The sequence below is a fragment of the Halichoeres trimaculatus genome, unplaced genomic scaffold (genome assembly GCF_033239565.1).
Source record: "Halichoeres trimaculatus isolate MK-OKI-2021-1 unplaced genomic scaffold, fHalTri1.1 fHalTri1_scaffold_21, whole genome shotgun sequence".
In the NCBI taxonomy this organism is placed as follows: domain Eukaryota; kingdom Metazoa; phylum Chordata; class Actinopteri; order Labriformes; family Labridae; genus Halichoeres; species Halichoeres trimaculatus.
Genome location: NW_027437199.1, coordinates 10,258,888 through 10,276,387, shown reverse-complemented (window position 1 = coordinate 10,276,387; position 17,500 = coordinate 10,258,888). Strand labels below are relative to the sequence as shown.

The 17,500-nt window shown below is 39.8% G+C and overlaps 4 protein-coding genes across 10 annotated transcripts in view; 3 read left to right on the top strand and 1 right to left on the bottom strand.

The window, feature by feature from the left end:
- Positions 1-2,564, top strand: part of LOC141810783 (pleckstrin homology domain-containing family A member 5-like) — a 252,612-nt gene extending 250,048 nt beyond the window's left edge. For all 7 annotated transcript variants that reach the window (XM_074698593.1, XM_074698598.1, XM_074698596.1 and 4 more), the window contains one exon: positions 1,515-2,564. In XM_074698593.1, the coding sequence (XP_074554694.1) occupies positions 1,515-1,549 (35 nt within the window). In that variant the 3' untranslated portion in view covers positions 1,550-2,564. The remainder of the gene's footprint in view (positions 1-1,514) is intronic.
- Positions 2,565-5,807: 3,243 nt separating this feature from the next.
- aebp2 (AE binding protein 2) lies at positions 5,808-13,133 on the top strand. Its single transcript, XM_074697685.1, has 8 exons — positions 5,808-6,471; positions 9,394-9,625; positions 10,581-10,688; positions 11,505-11,691; positions 11,776-11,900; positions 11,994-12,061; positions 12,279-12,392; positions 12,697-13,133. The coding sequence occupies exons 1-8, from the start codon at positions 5,951-5,953 to the stop codon at positions 12,707-12,709; spliced, it is 1,368 nt and encodes a 455-aa protein (XP_074553786.1). The 5' UTR covers positions 5,808-5,950; the 3' UTR covers positions 12,710-13,133.
- Positions 13,134-13,810: 677 nt separating this feature from the next.
- On the top strand, positions 13,811-15,420 carry ndufa5 (NADH:ubiquinone oxidoreductase subunit A5). The gene is made up of 5 exons (XM_074698693.1): positions 13,811-13,888; positions 14,649-14,693; positions 14,786-14,902; positions 15,060-15,125; positions 15,219-15,420. Exons 1-5 carry the CDS (start codon positions 13,868-13,870, stop codon positions 15,318-15,320), a joined length of 351 nt encoding a protein of 116 aa, XP_074554794.1. The 5' UTR covers positions 13,811-13,867; the 3' UTR covers positions 15,321-15,420.
- Positions 15,421-15,486: 66 nt separating this feature from the next.
- Positions 15,487-17,500, bottom strand: part of cog5 (component of oligomeric golgi complex 5) — a 57,808-nt gene continuing 55,794 nt past the window's right edge. Inside the window, exons 19-22 of the mRNA XM_074698691.1 lie at positions 17,350-17,426; positions 17,096-17,222; positions 16,884-16,963; positions 15,487-15,861 (exon numbers count right to left, since the gene is read on the bottom strand). Coding sequence (XP_074554792.1) covers positions 15,735-15,861; positions 16,884-16,963; positions 17,096-17,222; positions 17,350-17,426 — 411 coding nt within the window. The 3' untranslated portion in view covers positions 15,487-15,734. The remainder of the gene's footprint in view (positions 15,862-16,883; positions 16,964-17,095; positions 17,223-17,349; positions 17,427-17,500) is intronic.

Sequence of the window (17,500 nt, the reverse complement as noted above, 5' to 3'; positions counted from 1 at the left end):
TAGTGAACTGTTTCAGTGGATTGGTGTTTGCAAGCAGCAGAGAGCATGTAGCCAAAGTGGATCCCTACAGACATAGAGATTTTTGTTAAAGAGGCAGATGATTTTTATAAACCAGGAACAGCTGCTGCACTGCTCTCTTTAAAGCCATAAAACTGCAGAAAATGGGACCTGCTGCTTTAACTCTTTCTTTGGTGGGTTGTAACTTTGTTTTAATTTGTGTTTCACAAATTTTATAGTGATTTAAAAAGCAAAGCCTCACCAAAGCTCTTTTCACACATGCACTCTTGAAATTTTTAGACAGCTTGCCCTTAAAATGTGCCAGATTTGCTTATTCATGCATGCCCTACTGTGCACAGACATATTCACCGTATCTTCAAAGATGAGGATGCAGATTCATTTTATGCAACAAAAACAAACTTTTCACATGATAAAGTCATTTGTGTTGAATTTTCCTGAGTTTCTCCTGCTGCGTTCTATCTATATCCGCCTCACTTTCTGCAGAAATTTTGCAAGGCTGACAACAGGAAGATGTCAGTGTAAAGGAAGAAAAATTCAACTATTTGCCTGTTCAGTGTAAAGGAAAGTTCAGTTAATAATGAAAACAATGGCAACATCCGTGAAAAGGAAACCCCCTTTGTTCTGGATGTTAAATTTACAGTTTTTGTGGCTTTGAAGAGATCAATGTTTCTGGTTTTAAATGCGTCCCCTTGAATGAAAAACATTTATCTTTGAGGGGATACTTTCTGTTTTATATTAGCTAGAAAAAAATTCTTTGAAAGCTTTGAGATGTTCATTTAGTCACAAGGTTTACTTTGCACTTTGGGATGCAGAAAACTTTTTCTTACCTGGCTTCCAGTGGCAGCTTCAATCAAATTCAAAGCTCTTCTTCTGGCTTACAAAACATTGACAAGAATGGCTCCTGCCTACCTGGGGTCCCTCATCCAGGTCTACACTCCTCGCCCTTTACGCTCTGCTTGTGAAAGACGCCTGGTGCTCCCAGCCCAGCACCAATTACTGAATGTTGTTAATGGTTGAAGTATATTGTTGCAGCAATTAATTGTGGTTAGTTGGCTAGATTATTCTGCATTATTAAAAAAAATCTTGCACTTAATGGCAGCACCTGCAGTGAAATAACTTGTAGCATTTTGTTGCACTAGCTGGGTTTTTCCTTCTGTCTAAATTCTTGCTTGTGTTGTACTTCACTTTGGACAAAAGTGTCTGTTAAGTAAAATTGTAGTAGAACCTATTAATCATTAAGGTATGAAATACATGGCATGTTCTCCCTTTTTAAGGTTTGACAAACACAGTAGATCTCAGTCTGATTGGATAAGGACCTTACTTCCCAAAAAGTGTATCTTTTAAAGGGTTAATGCTACAGTTTTTGTTGTATTTTGAAATCCTGTTTTTTCATAACCTTCCAAAAATGTGTGCAAAGAAAACTGAACTTGAACTCATCACTGAGGAATGTCTGACTCACTGTCCACTCTCCTTCTCTTCTTTTCTTCTCCTCACAGCGCAGACTTTCACCTTAGTGACCAGCGACACGTGAGCGACGCCGGACTCGACGTCCACGCCGGCGCCCCGTAAAGCCCAAATGTAGCCAGCCTGCACCGAGCATGCTCCATGGCTTCCTGCGTTTACAACAGAACTACTTTGATACTACTGTTAACATGCCCACGAGGAGACTGAGACGGAGAGGGTTACGGCTTCCAAATGGACTGATCACTGAGACGGGCTGCCATCGCATTCTGACACAGAGAGAGGCTGATGTACTGTACCTTTAGCTCCTGTTAGATCTGTCCATTCTGTACGTCCCTGAGCTAAACAACACTTCTGTGGATTCCCATCTGTCCCACAACAGGTCTACTTAGATTGTGAGATGGTTTAAATGTAAAATTTGTCACTTTTACATAAAAAAGCCCACAAACTAAATACTTCACCTTTTATGATACAATCCCCTAGACTCAGAGAAATGATTGTGTAAGAAAGGTTTGTTGACTCAAAGACTCAAAGGTGTCTTCTTTACCTTTCAGTCTGTTGGGAAGATCTGTTTTAAGAGCTTTTACTGTCTGCCAATCAAGCAGAGTTTAGACAAAAGGTTAAAGCAAGGAGACGACTAGCACTGAGTCATCGGCTGACGCTCACACAGGCTTAGAAAGTTAGGTGCGCCTGACATTTTACAGCAGTGATGTCAAAGATTGTGTTAATTCTTGCAAGCAGAAACAGTGAACTCAGTTTTTTTAGACTGGAAAAAAGTGGTGAAATTTTTTTCCCCATTAAGTTTTTTTTTACCCGGATGCCCCTGAAGAAGTATCGCTGTAAGAAAGATGTTTCAAAGATGCAGCGAGCAGGACCACAACAATTAATGACTTTATAATGTGTTTTATGATGGGACCAGGGAACAAACGCTCCAGTTTATCCACTCACAGAGGGGGCATTGTGCCTTTTTTAGGCTTCATACTGTCCATATGGTATCCCCTGTAGTAGATTTATATGATTTACAGCTGAAAAAAAAAGCGTTTCCCCACACTGGTGTTTTAGAAAACCCTTCTTTCATCTTTTGTCTGATTTTTAGCTGCTCACTGCTCTAAAACCCCCTTTTCTCTGATTGGCCAGCTCCCTGGAGGCCTGTCGGGGTGATTAAGGCTTGCCCCTCAATTATGACAGTTTGGGGATCTTTATGTGATGACCTCATCATTTCAGCGAGTCTCGTGAAAATCTTGTGCCAATCGTAGCACAGACTGTTTTTGAGCAGTTTACAGGCTAATTGAGAAATTTCTAGACTTTATAAATTCAAACACATTTAGTTTGAACACCCAGCATTGTTACTTTAGATCCACGTTAGAAAGCAGAATAGCCCCTCTTTAAGCATAGCAAATGATCACCTTTTCCCCATCCACAGCATCTGGATGGTTCCACGTTTTCGGAAACCACATCTGTCACATCAAATGAAGCATGAGCTCACATTTTTTCAATTCCTAGGTGGTGATTTGGCAGTCTCAACATGCAGAATTCCAATTATCAGGGGATTTTTAAACTTTCTCTGCTTAGGGGGAGCTGGGTTCGTTGAAGTTTACTGAAACAAAACAGTCGTAGGAAGATTGAAAAGAAACCTGCTCCACAGTCAGAAAGGAGAGTTGGACAGATGGACAAATCCTGCAGATTACATTGGTTACAATAACTCAAACCATTTCACAATCTGTCTCTGTGACCTGTTCTGAGGATGATGGAGCTCCATGGAAAAGTGTTTCTGAAAACATACACACATCAATATACAGAACTTTTGATAAGTATTAAAGTCATTTTAACGTTATAATTATTAGAGTATTCTACTGAACTGGAGGAGGGATATTAGCTGTTACTGGGTCTCTGGAGGTGAGTGTACAGCTGTATATAGGAGCTGATGGGCTAAGCACCAAATCTCGACACACACACACACATGCAGTGCTTTACTTTAACCCCAAAGTGACCGCCGATGCTCTTGGATTTAAACCTACTCTGAGTTTGATTCTGTGTGTTGGTTTGAGAGCTGAGGCTCCCTTATCGCTCTGTTTTCACATCTTTTGCACCTGCAACATTACAGATGGTCCTTCTTTGGATATACATATATAAATATATAAAAAGTATATATATGAACATAAAGCTTATTTTTACTTCAACAAGGTGCCACTTCATGCTGCTGTTTCCCTCTTTTTTTGAACAGACAGAACTCAGTATTTTGCAGAGGTTGTGAGTATTTATGTTGAGCAGACACACAGTTTGTGATTGTCTTGTGTCCTTTTGTTTTTTTCTCTCTTTGGTTTACATGACGTAGGAGATCTACAGTGAAGAAGCTGAGGACGTGACACAGATTAGACACATTTTGCGTTTGACTCTGTCCTATGTGGTGGAGAATCAGAGAATAGCACACGTACGAAGCAATAAGTAGGACTTTGGAGCTCCAGGACATAAAAAGAAATTTAAAAAGAGATGTATAAACTGTAAAAAAAAAGTTAAAACAAGATGACGTAATTTATGTACACACTGAAAAGAAGAGCGAATATTATAACTATCAGAGGTTATTATTAATATTATTAGGGTCAATATGCAAAAAGTTCATACCCCATCTGTTTTATATCATGTGAAATAAATGTTGATGTTCTTAAAACATGCTTGTTGATGGTTGTCTTTTTTTTTAAATCCCCACATGCTGAGACTCTAATGAAGCTGACATGAGTTCACATATTTAGTTAACTCCATATTTCTGTCATAGCCAGTTATTTTGAGTTGGTTATTTGATCTTGACCTTGTGTAAGAAGCACACCATATGATTAGGCTTCACTTATCTTATGGGCAATGGCAGCAAAGAGATGTGGAGATCCACCGCTTAAAGACGCTCTGCTGTTGTCTGGATTGCAGGACAGGATTTGGCCCCTCTTTTCTCTGTCATAGATATTTGGGGTCCAGTAGCTCCTCAGGCTGTTCTTACATCTTTGCACAATAACTTATTATTTCCTGACTCACAAGAGCAGCCTGAGGGTGACACTACAGTTTTAACACAGTGTCGACAGGGAGGGAGGGAGGAGAGTTTAGGGTTTAAGATTCAAGATTGAAGAAGCTTATATATATATATATATATATATATATATATATATATATATATATATATATATATATATATATATATATATATATATATACACACACACACACACACACACACACACACACATATATATATATATATATATATATATATATATATATATATATATATATAACGTCTGAGTAAACACAATTCAAACACAAATTATATCTTTATCGGGAAATTTTTTGAATTATGGGCATTTTTTCTACCAGTTTACAATCTTTAACTCGTTTCATTTATAGTTTTACTTGTTCGGTTAAAATCATTGATCGACCAACCGATAAGTGCTCTCATGGTCTGTACATCATTTGAATCCTGGATGCCCAAAGTTAGATGCTGACTGATAACGCTCATGTCCATCTAAACAAAGGGAGCAGCTCCAGAGGCAGGCACGTTTCAGCGCAACAAGTCGGTCATTGATATGAGCACGGTTCATGGGGTCCACAGAGTATACAGGACGTTGGATTTAAATAGGAAACCGTCTGTGGTACATCTACGAGGGTAAAAACAGCCTTACGTGAGGAGTACTGTGTACAGAACAGTGCACCTTGCTGAGATAAATTCATGCCTTTTCAGCACTTTTTGACTTGGATCATTTTTCTGTTTGTTCGAACACGTGGAGCTGAGAGGCCACAATGCAAGAGATCGTATTTTATTATCAAGATGGCTCACTCGGTGTTAAATGTTCGAGCTGCACCTCCTAGTGGCGCTTCAAATCATCGACCTTTTCATCAACTTTTTTTTCCGTTTTGTAGATTTTGTTTCTGATCATGAACGGGAACCATGAGCATTAAAGAACAGTGGCATCCTTCAAATTTTTCATGCATCATGTAAGAATGTCGTGAAATATAGTTTGAATACCTTCATGAGATGTTACTTGTATAATATTTGACTTTGACGGATCTTTTCATTTGTATTTTAAATTTGTGTTAAAACGTGTCAATGTTGAAAAGGAATGTTTAAAAAATATATGGAAAAGTTTTGAATATTGTCATCAATTGGTCGAAATTAATTTCAAAGTCTCTTTATTAACTTTAGAAGTGAGAGTTTACTACTTAATTTTGATGGAATATTTATCTTTAGATCTATCATTTCCCTAGCATTAAATGGTCGGATGTTAGACTCGGTTATTGTCGATGTTGAGTGAGATAGAAGTGATACATCGTGTTTAATACACCAGCTTTGAACATGCGGAGCTCGACGTCATGCAAACCCCCTGCTGTGTTTTACGCTTAAAGCGGAGTGTGAGTGGAGGAAGAAGGGCTGCCTGGGACAACTTTTCGAGTGTAACCACTCAAAAATAGCCTTTCGTGCCGCTCGAAAATGCCTCATATAACAAACGAAGGGGCCGAACAAGATTCTCAACCATCGTCGGATCAAAACGACACCGGCGAAACAGCAGAAACCGGCAAAGAGGGACAGGCCGTGCCGGACCCCAGACGGGAACCGGGCGACAACAACGAGAACAGAGCAGGAATGGACGTGAACAGAGGTGCTGCAACGGAGGACGGTGGGGATGGCCCGTCTCTAGTCCCCGACACCGACAAAGAAATAGTGTTACCGACCAAAAACACAGACAAAGATGGAGAGGAACCCGGCTGTGAACTCTCTGAACCGGGGAAAAGTCCCGTTCAGGGGAGTTTGGCGAGTAGCACTGATTCTGCACAAGAGGGCTCCCGGGTGCTGAAACAAGAACAAAGAGAGGGGGAGAGCGTGTCCTCCTCACCGCCAGGAGACCGCACAAAGACCGCGGAGAAAACCGAACACGGTACCAAGAGGAGGGCCAGCGTGGAGCTGACCTCGTCGGATGGAGAGCCGCTCAGCCGGATGGATTCAGAGGACAGGTCTGTTTACTTAGAGAGCAGTGTGGAGAGAGGAGAGGCCTGCTGGTTCCTAGAGGAGGTGGTGAGAGGTCATAACTAGATACCAAGTTTAAAAGTGCTCATAACAAACCGCTTTTTACAGGTTTGACAGATTATACTTCATTTGACGCTCTGCTACCGTGAACTGAACGATTCTGTACCCAGTGTTAGGAAGGTCCAAATGTAAACTAGGAAAGTTCCCGAGCAGCTCTCTCGTGTTTAAATATTGTTGGAAACAGCAATTTAATATGCAAGGATGTGTTTACGTTCCCCTGAAATTGGGAAACTTTATTAGAGTTGTTCGTTTTAGGTTGTGGCAGCAGGAAGACGCCTTCTTTTAAAGGTTTGCTCATACAACAACAGCACATGGCAGCCTTCATCTCAAGAGTCAGCCCACTATGTTTATCGATGTAGCACCGGTTTCAACCTAAAATTACCCTATTAAATGATGCCTTTTCAATTATATATTAATAACCAACCAACATTAATACTTAAACAACAAAGTTACTGGAGAGTTAAATGTGATTTTTTTTTATTGGTGAAAACTGCTGCATCATAACCAAATGGTTGTTATTTTCCCACAAACTCTCTAGAACATTCTTTTGAGACGAAGTATCATAGTTGAAAGAAAAGTTAAGTGCATATAATATTTTTATATTATAATGGGTCATACATACATGATGTAAAGATGAAGAGATAATATTGGAACACAATAGTGTTTTTTCCCCTCTGTGATTCTTGTATTCCCCTGAAACTAAAACATTGAAGTCATTATGTGTTTGGGGCTTTAAGCTGACACCACAATAACCCAGCCTTTACATGCACATTTTAGCCGTCAATTCACAAGAGTTGTTATGAAAAGGTGGATGAAAGTAAAGCAAAGGTAACAAACAGGAAAGCACCCACTCTAACTTTCACGTCACCTTTCTTTTCCTCTAATCCTTTTAATTCTGAACTTGCACTTTAATTGTATTTGTTATGAAAGTGAACTTCCCCCTCAGCCTGTGTGGCAGATTGAAACCGTGTGAATCATTCAGAGTTGTTGTTAAACTGTGAGGTACACCCTGTGCCATCACGCTCAGAGCATCAGCCATGCCAACAAGGTGGGAACTGACTAAAACCTGAACCATTCACACCTACACTGCTGCTCATTGGCACAGTATGAGTAACACGCGGGTGTTTGTTCGTATGGTTCACTGGAAGCTCCATTGCTCATCGTCCCATTCTTGCTGCTTGTCCATGCGTACATTGTGAAAAATACAAATCAGTGTCACCTCATTAAGGAGAAGAACAGGGTTTTTGATACGCTCTGTTACCTCCAGTTTTTGGAACTCCAACTCTTAAACTAGAATATGATGTGGCAGGTTTCATATCTGTTTCATCACTGTTGAGTAAGAAGTAATTCAGAGTACTTCAGCTTTACCGTGAAAGGAACAGATAAGCCTTCGATGAATAGATGTTGACGTTAAAGCACTACTTAAAAGTAAAAGTGCTTCTCATTTGTTGTTTTAACTTAAAGAGGGGATAGCTTTTGGGGGGGGGCTTTTTTCAGCCTCTGCCTGGAGCATTTTGTTTTAGCCACTGTGTCTGCATAAACCCCCTTCACTCTGATTGGCTCGTCCTCCTGAGGCCTGTCAAGGGCAGGGTGACCCTCCAACTTGCCAGTTTGGAGATCTTTATGCAATGATGTCATCATTTCAATAAGACCCGTGAAATTTAGTGTAAAGATTCAGCATTGTTACTTTATGTCCATGTATATATTATAGTAAAGCATGATACCTCTCTTTAATTTACCATTATACCCCCTCTTTAATTTTTTTAATGTGTTGTTTCTCTTTGGAGAGAGTAACTTGTTTATCTTGAATGTTTGGGCAATAAAGGGTTAAATACTTTTATTTTATGGTTAAATATTTTGATTAATTTGAGGTTTGGGCAGTTATTCATCACAGAGTACCAGGGCTTTAAAGGACTCATTCAATGCTTCAACAGTAACAGTTGCTTTCACTAAAATATAAAAGGTGGCAACCAGCATGTGTAATGCTTCAAATAGAATTAACGATGCGTTAGAAAAAAAAATTAAAGAGGGGGTATAAAATGTATTTGAATTATACCCCTCTTTAATTTCATTATCATTTATCATTTATTTTAAGCATCACACATGTTGGTTGCCACCTTTAATGTTTTAGTGAAAGCCACTGTTACTGTCAGAGCATTTAATGAGCCAATCAGAGCCCTGGTACTTTGTGATGAATAATTGCCCAATCCTCTAATTTATCAAAATATTAACAATAAAATTAAAGTGTTTAACCCTTTAGTGCTTGAACAATTAAAAAAAAAAAAAAAAAAACGTCGTTTCTGTCTCCACAGATTGAACACAGATTTTCTCTACACACTTCAAAGTTTTTACCCACATGTCAGGTGGATCCTGAGATCTTGTGGGCTGCAGTCAGACAGTCAGCTGTTCTCTTTAAGCCTCACCCAGAGATTATCCTCTGCCTGCTTTAAGCCCACATGGCCGTTCCTCAGCCTCAGCTTGTCCTGCTGCTGCAGCAGCTGGAAACAGGTGCTGATGAGGATGATGATTTGTGTGTGTGTGAACAGGGGGCATGTGTGTGTGCTGGTTTCTGAGGTGTCAGACCTCTTGTAGGACGTGTAAGCAGGGCCCCACAGAGAGCCAGTATGGCCAGTGATTTGGGCAGATGGTCGCACACACACAGAAGCATACACACACTAGCATTCGTGGCAGCACCCTGAGCCTATCAGCTAATATTTTCTTCATCACAGTCCTCAGGATGTTTTACTTGAGGGTTTCCTTCTCAATCTGTGAATACTGTTATTGTGCATTTGTCATGAATTGTCGTTCTTAGTTTCTCATTTGTCTCCCTGTGTGTGTGTTCCCCTCAGTATCAGCAGCACCCTCATGGACATGGAGAGCACGGCGTCCAGTGGTCGCTCCACCCCAGCTATGCTGAACGGTCACAGCGGGGGGTCTGTAGCAGGTAGTGGCTCAGCGCCAGCAGGGGGAAAGTCTTTGAGCTACACGTGCTGCTGGGATCACTGCCAGCTGCTGTTCCCCAGCAGTCCGGACCTGGCCGAACACATCCGGGCCACACACGTAGACGGACAGAGAGGAGGGGTACGTGAGGAATTGGCACTTTTTAGCTGCTCCATGGAGACTGGTGTTGAATAACTGCAGGTGTTGGCCTCTAAAAAATACCGTTAGAATGAAAAATCTGATCCAGCAGTAAAACCAGAGCAGGACCACAAAGACAGGTGTGTCAGTGATATCTGATCTGATGGATGGGATTAATGAGGGCTGGCTGCATTTCTGTGAGCCCACTCTTAGCAATCTAAACCCTTTGTTTTATGTTTGGGGATCTGAATGATCCATGTAAACGTTTTGGAATAATCCAGCAGTAGTAAAAACAGGCTGTGACAGCTGCAGAGTCATCGCTCGGAGAGTGTCCAATTAAAGTTCCTGTTTTTGTCCCTCACTGGCTTGAATCGTAAAACCAAGATGTGTTTAAAACCTGAGAAAGGTCTTTTATCATAACCTAGTATTAGTTTGAAACAAATAACTTAAGTAAACAGTTGATGCAGGAAATAGAAGACCACTAACTTCTGTGTCCTCTGTGTCCTCAGCAGCACGCTGATGGATATCTTCAGATATATCCGTTTCGCTTTTCTGTGATAAGAAAATGCAACTCTTAGTTTGAAAGTGGACTGACGCAAACTGAAACCAGGATGATGATCCACCTTCCCGTCCACCCCATCCTAATTCAAATCAATCAGAAAGAGGGCGTAACAAAGATTGATTTAACTGAAATGTAAAAGCTTTGAGTTCCTTCAGGAAACTCTCTGTTCTGTGTATGATTTGTGAAAGAATCAGAGGACCGGGAAACTGATGTTGAGTTTGATAGGGCATGAAAGAACATCAAGCTAATAGTTTGATTTTGGTGCCTTTTGGACAGAACACAGGATTACTTCAGTCAGATACTCTGATTTCCTTCATTCAGCTCATTTCCAGAACCTGTTTCTGAAAGCAGTCACATCACGTCTCACTAACTGTGTGTCTTTGTTTTTCTTCACAGGTGTTTGTGTGTCTGTGGAAAGGTTGTAAGGTGTACAACACACCGTCTACCAGTCAGAGCTGGCTGCAGAGACACATGCTGACACACAGCGGGGACAAACCATTCAAGGTCAGCAGACGCCATCATATTGCCCTTTTTCTTTATTGTAATTTTTTTTACACTTTTTAAAATGTGTTATTTTGATTTTTACCTTCGCCAAGGAGGTTATGTTTTTGGGTGAGTTTGTCTGTCTGTGAACAACATAACTCACAAAGTAACAGATGGATCTTGATGAAATTTTCAGCAAATGTTCAAAATGGGACAAAGAAGAAGTGATTAGATTTTGGAAGTGATCCGGATCACGGTTTAGATCCAGGATTTTTTTCAAGGATTCTTTATCATTGTAAGATGGGTCTGTTTTCACCATATGTGTATAAATAAATGGTTGGATTTCTTTGCAAAATGATACAAGACAAGGTCACCATAATTTCTGACAAATGTAAAAGTACGATCCACATCCTGGCAAAGTTCTGGATACCAACACCTAGAATATGAAATATGTACTGGGTCATCATAATTTTCAACACTGTCAGGTAACAAATTATCATACAAATCTGCAACTAACACCAAAATGTAGCAGACAGTCTGCTTAAAGGGAGTCTAACATTAAAGTAGGACTAAAGTGTTTTGTGACAATCACAATATGCTTGGCAGAGGTCTGCGCTCTCTGCTTTTCTAGTTTTAAATCCTGTTTTCAATAGTATGTATTTGTTTCTAGTAAAGCACTAAAGCTTATCTTCATTTTTGATTTGTGCCTTATGAGTAACGTTTGATTCTTGTTAAATAATAAATTAAATCACATCTCTTGTTTGAGTTTCTGCAGCTTCCTGGGTCTAAATAAACTTGAACTCCCCTTCTGACTCTGAACTCCATCTGTTCCCTCAGTGTGTGGTTGGAGGCTGCAACGCCACGTTCGCCTCCCAGGGGGGCCTCGCCCGTCACGTCCCCACCCACTTCAGCTCCCAGAGTTCATCCAAAGTGTCCAGTCAGGGAAAAATGAAGGAGGAGTCTCCATCCAAGGCCGGCCTCAACAAGAGGAGGAAACTCAAGAACAAACAGAAACGCTCTCTGCGTATGTTTCTCCAACACACAAACGCATCCAAAAACAAAGCCTAATTAATCTTCAGGTAATCATTAACATTTTTTTTGTTTCCAGCTCGACCTCATGATTTCTTTGATGCCCAGACAATGGACGCCATCCGCCATCGGGCAATCTGCCTCAACCTTGCAACACATATAGAGAGCCTGGGCAATGGAAACAGTGTGGTCTTCCACAGCACGGTGGGCACACACACACCCAGCACATTAGCTAGCTAGCGCTGGAGTTCATATGTCACGGTGATCAGCGTTGTTACCTGTGTGTTGTGTTTTCAGGTAATAGCCAGGAGGAAAGAGGACTCTGGGAAAGTGAAGCTCTTGTTGCACTGGATACCTGAAGACATGTAAGTCCGGCTTCTCTTCTTCATTTTTGTCTCCTCCTTTCATCCACCTCACCTGATCTGCTGCTCCTCTCTCCATCCTGGGTCATAAAACAGAATTACAGATTATGTTGAATTTGGTATGATGTAGAAAACTTAGAGGGTGACGGAAGATGCGGTGAACCCTTTGATCTGCAGTGAGTTCAAACACTAAATGTAAAATCTCCTCTTTCTGTGTCAGACTGCCTGATGTTTGGGTGAATGAGAGCGACAGACTGCAACAGAAGACCAAGGTGGTTCATCTTTCCAAGCTTCCCACAGACACAGCTGTGCTCCTGGACCCCAACATCTACAGGTGTGTGAAGATTTATACGCTGGCAAAAACAGGCTGATTAAACATTTTTAAACTTTAATACGAGAGTCTTTTTCTTCATTTTTTACTGCAAGAGGCCCCCAATTTCATACTGATATCAAGTTTTTTTATTATAACTTTTTTGTAAAGTGAGTTAATTTTTTTAACGTTTTGATTAACTAAAGTTACCCTCTGTGGTTAAGTAACCCTTGAATTATAACATGTTTTCATTTCCATGTCAGTGTGTCTCTAGATTACAGTAAAACTACCTGAATAAAATTTCTGACTCTTGCTTCTCCACCCACAGGATGTTCTTCTAACTTCCTCCAGAGGGACTCCATGTTTGCCTCCTGCTAATCCAACTCTGAGTGGAAGAATTGTCTCCAGCTCTACCTTCTCCCCTTCCCAGAGGATGCTGGGAGTTTAGTGGCTTATTCGAGGTCGTCGACCCCCGGTGTCGTCTCCTTTAGGTGCTGAATTTACTGAGGACGCGTTGCTCGTTGTAGGAAACACAACTAGAAACTAACTGACAGAAGTGTAGACAGTTAGAAATGTGTAGAGAGAAGCTGTCTTTGTAAATAACTGAGATTTGTAATATATTTTTATACTTTGATATTTTCTACTGGACTGTAGATAGATGTCTTTTCTTCAGCTGAACATTTTTACTTAATGTTAAAAAGCTGATGATACTGCTCATGTGCATATAGATGGTTGCTCTGGTTTGATGTCAATAAAGTTTTCCAGACTCCACCTCTGTCTGACTTCTTACTCTAAACACTTAGAAGTGCAGCAACTCTAATCAAGTGTGTAACTGAAGGTGAAGTAAACAATGTAAGGACACGCATGGATTAATTTTTCTGCAGTGACTAAAACAAAACGATTGAATCATATGCTGCTGTGTGCAGTTAAGTGTTCACTGTTTTTGTAGAGTATCTTTTAGGCCAGCAGGGGGAGCCATGATATAAGACTGCGTTTTCAATTTGGTTACAGTGAGGGCTGTGATTAAAAAAAGAATAATGAAAAAAAGGAAAAAACAAATTTCTGTAAATCATATAATCCCTTTAACCTTGGATGTTTAGACCTAATCCAAGACTTAAATATATTCCTCTGTAAAATGTAAATCTTGGGCCACCTCTTTAAGCTGTTGGGGTTAAATTCTTCAAACCCTATCAGTATTTTTATTTATTTTTTGCTCCAAATTTATTTATTTATTTATCTATTTATTTATATTAGAATAAGTCTCCCAATCTTTTTTTTACCTGGAGGAAACTTACTGTATTAAAGTCGTCTTGGCATCACTCCATCGGTTTTTGAGTTTAGTTTCATTGTATTCTTAATTTTTCACTTTATTGTTCAACTATGGTCATAAAATTATCGTCAGATTGCAAATTATATTAACATATTTCTTTAGTTCTCGCTTATTGACGTCATATTAAATAGCCGGAAATCCGTAGTCCTACTCGTCCGCAAAGAGGAGAATGGCTGGGTTGCTAAAGAAGGTATGTGTAGAGGTCATTTTTTTCTTTTACTCTCCTAAAAAACACATATATAATTTATACCCACTTGTTCCTATACACGAACCACGACTGTCTTACTAGAAAAATCTCTTGCTGGTTTCACGCACACTTCCATTGTTTGTATTTTTAACGGATGTGTTAGCCCGTTAGCTTGTAGCTGTTGTGCTAGCTTGGCACAACTAGCGAGTCCAGCGATGATGTTTATGTCTTCAGAGGTCTGATCAAACGAAAAAAGCGAGAAAATGCGATTTGTGTACAGTCCGGGTATCAAGTAGTGTAATTATATAAGAGAAGCGTTTTGTTTCTTTATAGTAGTTTCTTGTCCCTGGAATGTTTTGCTGGGTTACATATTAAATACGATTATATATAATCACTGAAGAAATTACGTTATTCAACACTTTCCTGAACAAACATTCAGCATTGAATATTACCGAAAGCAAGGTGATTAAATCTTTTATTAGAAAACACGACCATATCATCATCAATATCAGAATTTTTGTTTTAAAAAGTTTCGACATCTGAATCTTAATTTCTGTGCATATGTTTTTTTTCCCTAAAATTAGATAATCAGTGACCAGATTGAATATTTCTTCACTTTGAATTACGTTGAAAATCAGATTTATTCAAAGACAGTTAAAGTTACCTTTCCCTCAGAAGACTTAGTCAGAATGTAGTCTGGAGTGAATAAGTGTAAAAGTGGAACAAAGAACAGGTAATGAGTGTCTCTCATCTGCTCTTCCAGACGACGGGCCTGGTTGGCCTGGCAGTTTCCCAGAACCCTCATGAGGTGAGCTTCATATGGTTCAGTGTAGCCACACATACATGTCATCTATCAAAACTTAAACCTTAATTCCATCTGCTATCTGTTCTTGCTCTCAGCGTCTGAGGATTCTGTACTCAAAAATCCTGGCATCAGTGCAGACTATGCCTCAGGACGCAGCCTACAGGAAGTACACTGAGCAGCTCATCAATGAGAGGTTCAACCACGTAAAAACGGTAAAGGAGCTTTAACGACTCAGTAGATTGAAGCTCTTTCTCAGTGTGGCTCATAAGAATTTAAAAGCACTGGATCATTTTTTTAAGAGTTAAACATGTGCAGTAATCAGTGTAGGTTGAAAAGAGTGAGTGAAATCATGCATTTCTTCTGCTACAGGAGCCTGATGTGGAAAAGCTGGAGAAGAAGATAAACTGTGGGCAGATTGAAGAAGTTATTTTCCAGGTGACTCCCTGATGCTGTCTTCAACATTTCACATAAATCTGGTATTTTTTTTCCCCCCATGCAAGAAACTAACTGTGTGTGTCCGACTTACAGGCAGAGTGTGAGCTGACTCTATCCAGGAAGATGTCAGAGTGGAAGCCCTGGGAGCCGCTGATTGAGGAGCCTCCTACCAACCAGTGGAAATGGCCAATCTGAATACATTATGTGTACATACTGTGTGTGTGTTTGTTTGAACTTCCTGCTTCTAATGAAGTACTGTACAAAATAAAAGTCCTGCTTTATTCCCATATTTATTTTCAAGAGTCATGGATTAACATTTTACAGAATGATGTAATCACTTTATATATACACAATCACCATTTCATTAGAGGCCTCAGTAAAAGTTTAGCTGATTACAAACCATTACATCAAAGGATGGAGGAAATCTTCATTTCAAATATTAGATAATTAAACAAAGTGTTTCTAAGTTTTGAAAGCTACAGAGATTCAGTACAGATAAGACCCAACATTCCTCTGCCTACGTCCCTCCATTCAGTTACAGCTCTTTTGATCATAAATAAACTCAAGGCAGTATGATGTAGTGTACAAGCATACAGCTGATGCTTCTCTTCAGGGTCTGGCCTCCTGTGAGCTGCTGCTGGCTCTCTGTAACAGCTGAAGCATGATGGGGTAGATGGGAGCAAACTCCTTCCCCTGTCGAGCCCTTACTGACTGCACATAGGCCTCCAGAGCGCCCCTTAGAGGAGAACAGAGGAAACAGTTCATAAATTAACACATGAAAACATTTTACTTGATACATTCAGAATATAAAGGCTTTGTTATTAAGTAAAAACATTAATCATAAAGCAAATGTAACATTTTAAAACAAATAGGATGTAGTTTGAAACACTTCAGTCAGCGTTTAAGAAGAATTACTTTTCATTTGTGGCACAAACACATACGAACAGACTGAATACAAAAGTTGAGTCTGCTGAATAAAAATAAGATGGAAGGTAATAAAGTACACATGAAACATTTAGACAGGATAAGATTGAGACCCAAATTAAAGGCAGGACAAAATCTTATCTTATTTATTATTTATTTTATTTAACCAGATAAAAACCCATCTGGATCTCTTTTGCAAGGGTGACCTGGCCATGAGGGCTGCAGCACATGCCATAATTAATAAATAGATACAGTTAAGTCTTAATTCAACATGAGCAGAAGATTTTGCAGTCATACTCTTTCAGCCTTCAGCCTCAACACTGCAAAGAATGAAATATTATCATTTTTTTCTCTTGTTTTTAGGGGAAAAAAATGTATTTTTGGAACTTAAAATTAGCCTCTTTTACCTGACCAGTCCAGGAAAATGTTGTATTTCAAGTTCTTTAAGGATGAAAATGAGGTCTAAACTGCCTGTAACAAGCAAAAAAATCTGCTGGTGAGTCAAGAGAAATGTGCTTGTCCAGATTAACAGCAAAACAGAAGCACATTTTTCGTTGTTTACTTGCAACAGGTAGTATAGACCACATTTTTTCTTTAAATAACTTAAAATAAGACATTTTTCTGGACTAGTCAGGCGAATGTGGTTCATATCGAGTCTTAAAGGACATTTTTACTGAAAATAAGCGAAAAACACTTGATAAGATTTCAGTTTCTTGCAGTGAATAATTCCCCCTTCATAAATGGAATATTGAGAAGAGGACAGGTAGACCACATGTCAGTATATATGAAAAGTGTTGGTTTAGCAGAGGTAACAAGGCGGAGTAAACTCCTTACTTAAGAAGAGAGAGCCTGTCTCTCTCTGAGGGATGATCATCCAGCCACTGGGAGTACCGGGCGATGGACCACTCTGCTCTCTGTGAAGGGAAACATGAGTGAAGCGAATAATAAGCACAACCTTTTTTCTGTCCTGTCGACTCTGATGAACTGAGTTTTCTTTCATCAGTAAAGAATTGTTCACAAGATTTAAAAAAAACACGTGCACATACTTGGTGAGGTGACTTGAGCTCTGCTGGTGCTCTGGTGAAGAAGAAGTGCAGCAGGGTGCTGTAGGGGATCAGGTCACCCACAGCTGGACTGCTGGCTATCAGCTCACTGGTCTGAAACAGCAACGGCCTGAAACACAAAACACACCCCAACATATTCAATACCCTTCACAGGACACAGTCAGTTTAAAATAAAGTTATCAGAAGTCACATTAAACATTTTTTGTTGTTTGTTTTGGTTATATGAACCCACTCACCTGAAGGAACGCAGCATTCTGTACGGTTTCCCTAAATCAGACACTCTCCTGCACAGAGGAGCCACCGCCATCTCCATCTGAAAAACACAAGAGACACATAATTACACCAGGTCTGGTTGAATTCGTATCGAAAATGAATTTGAACGACAGA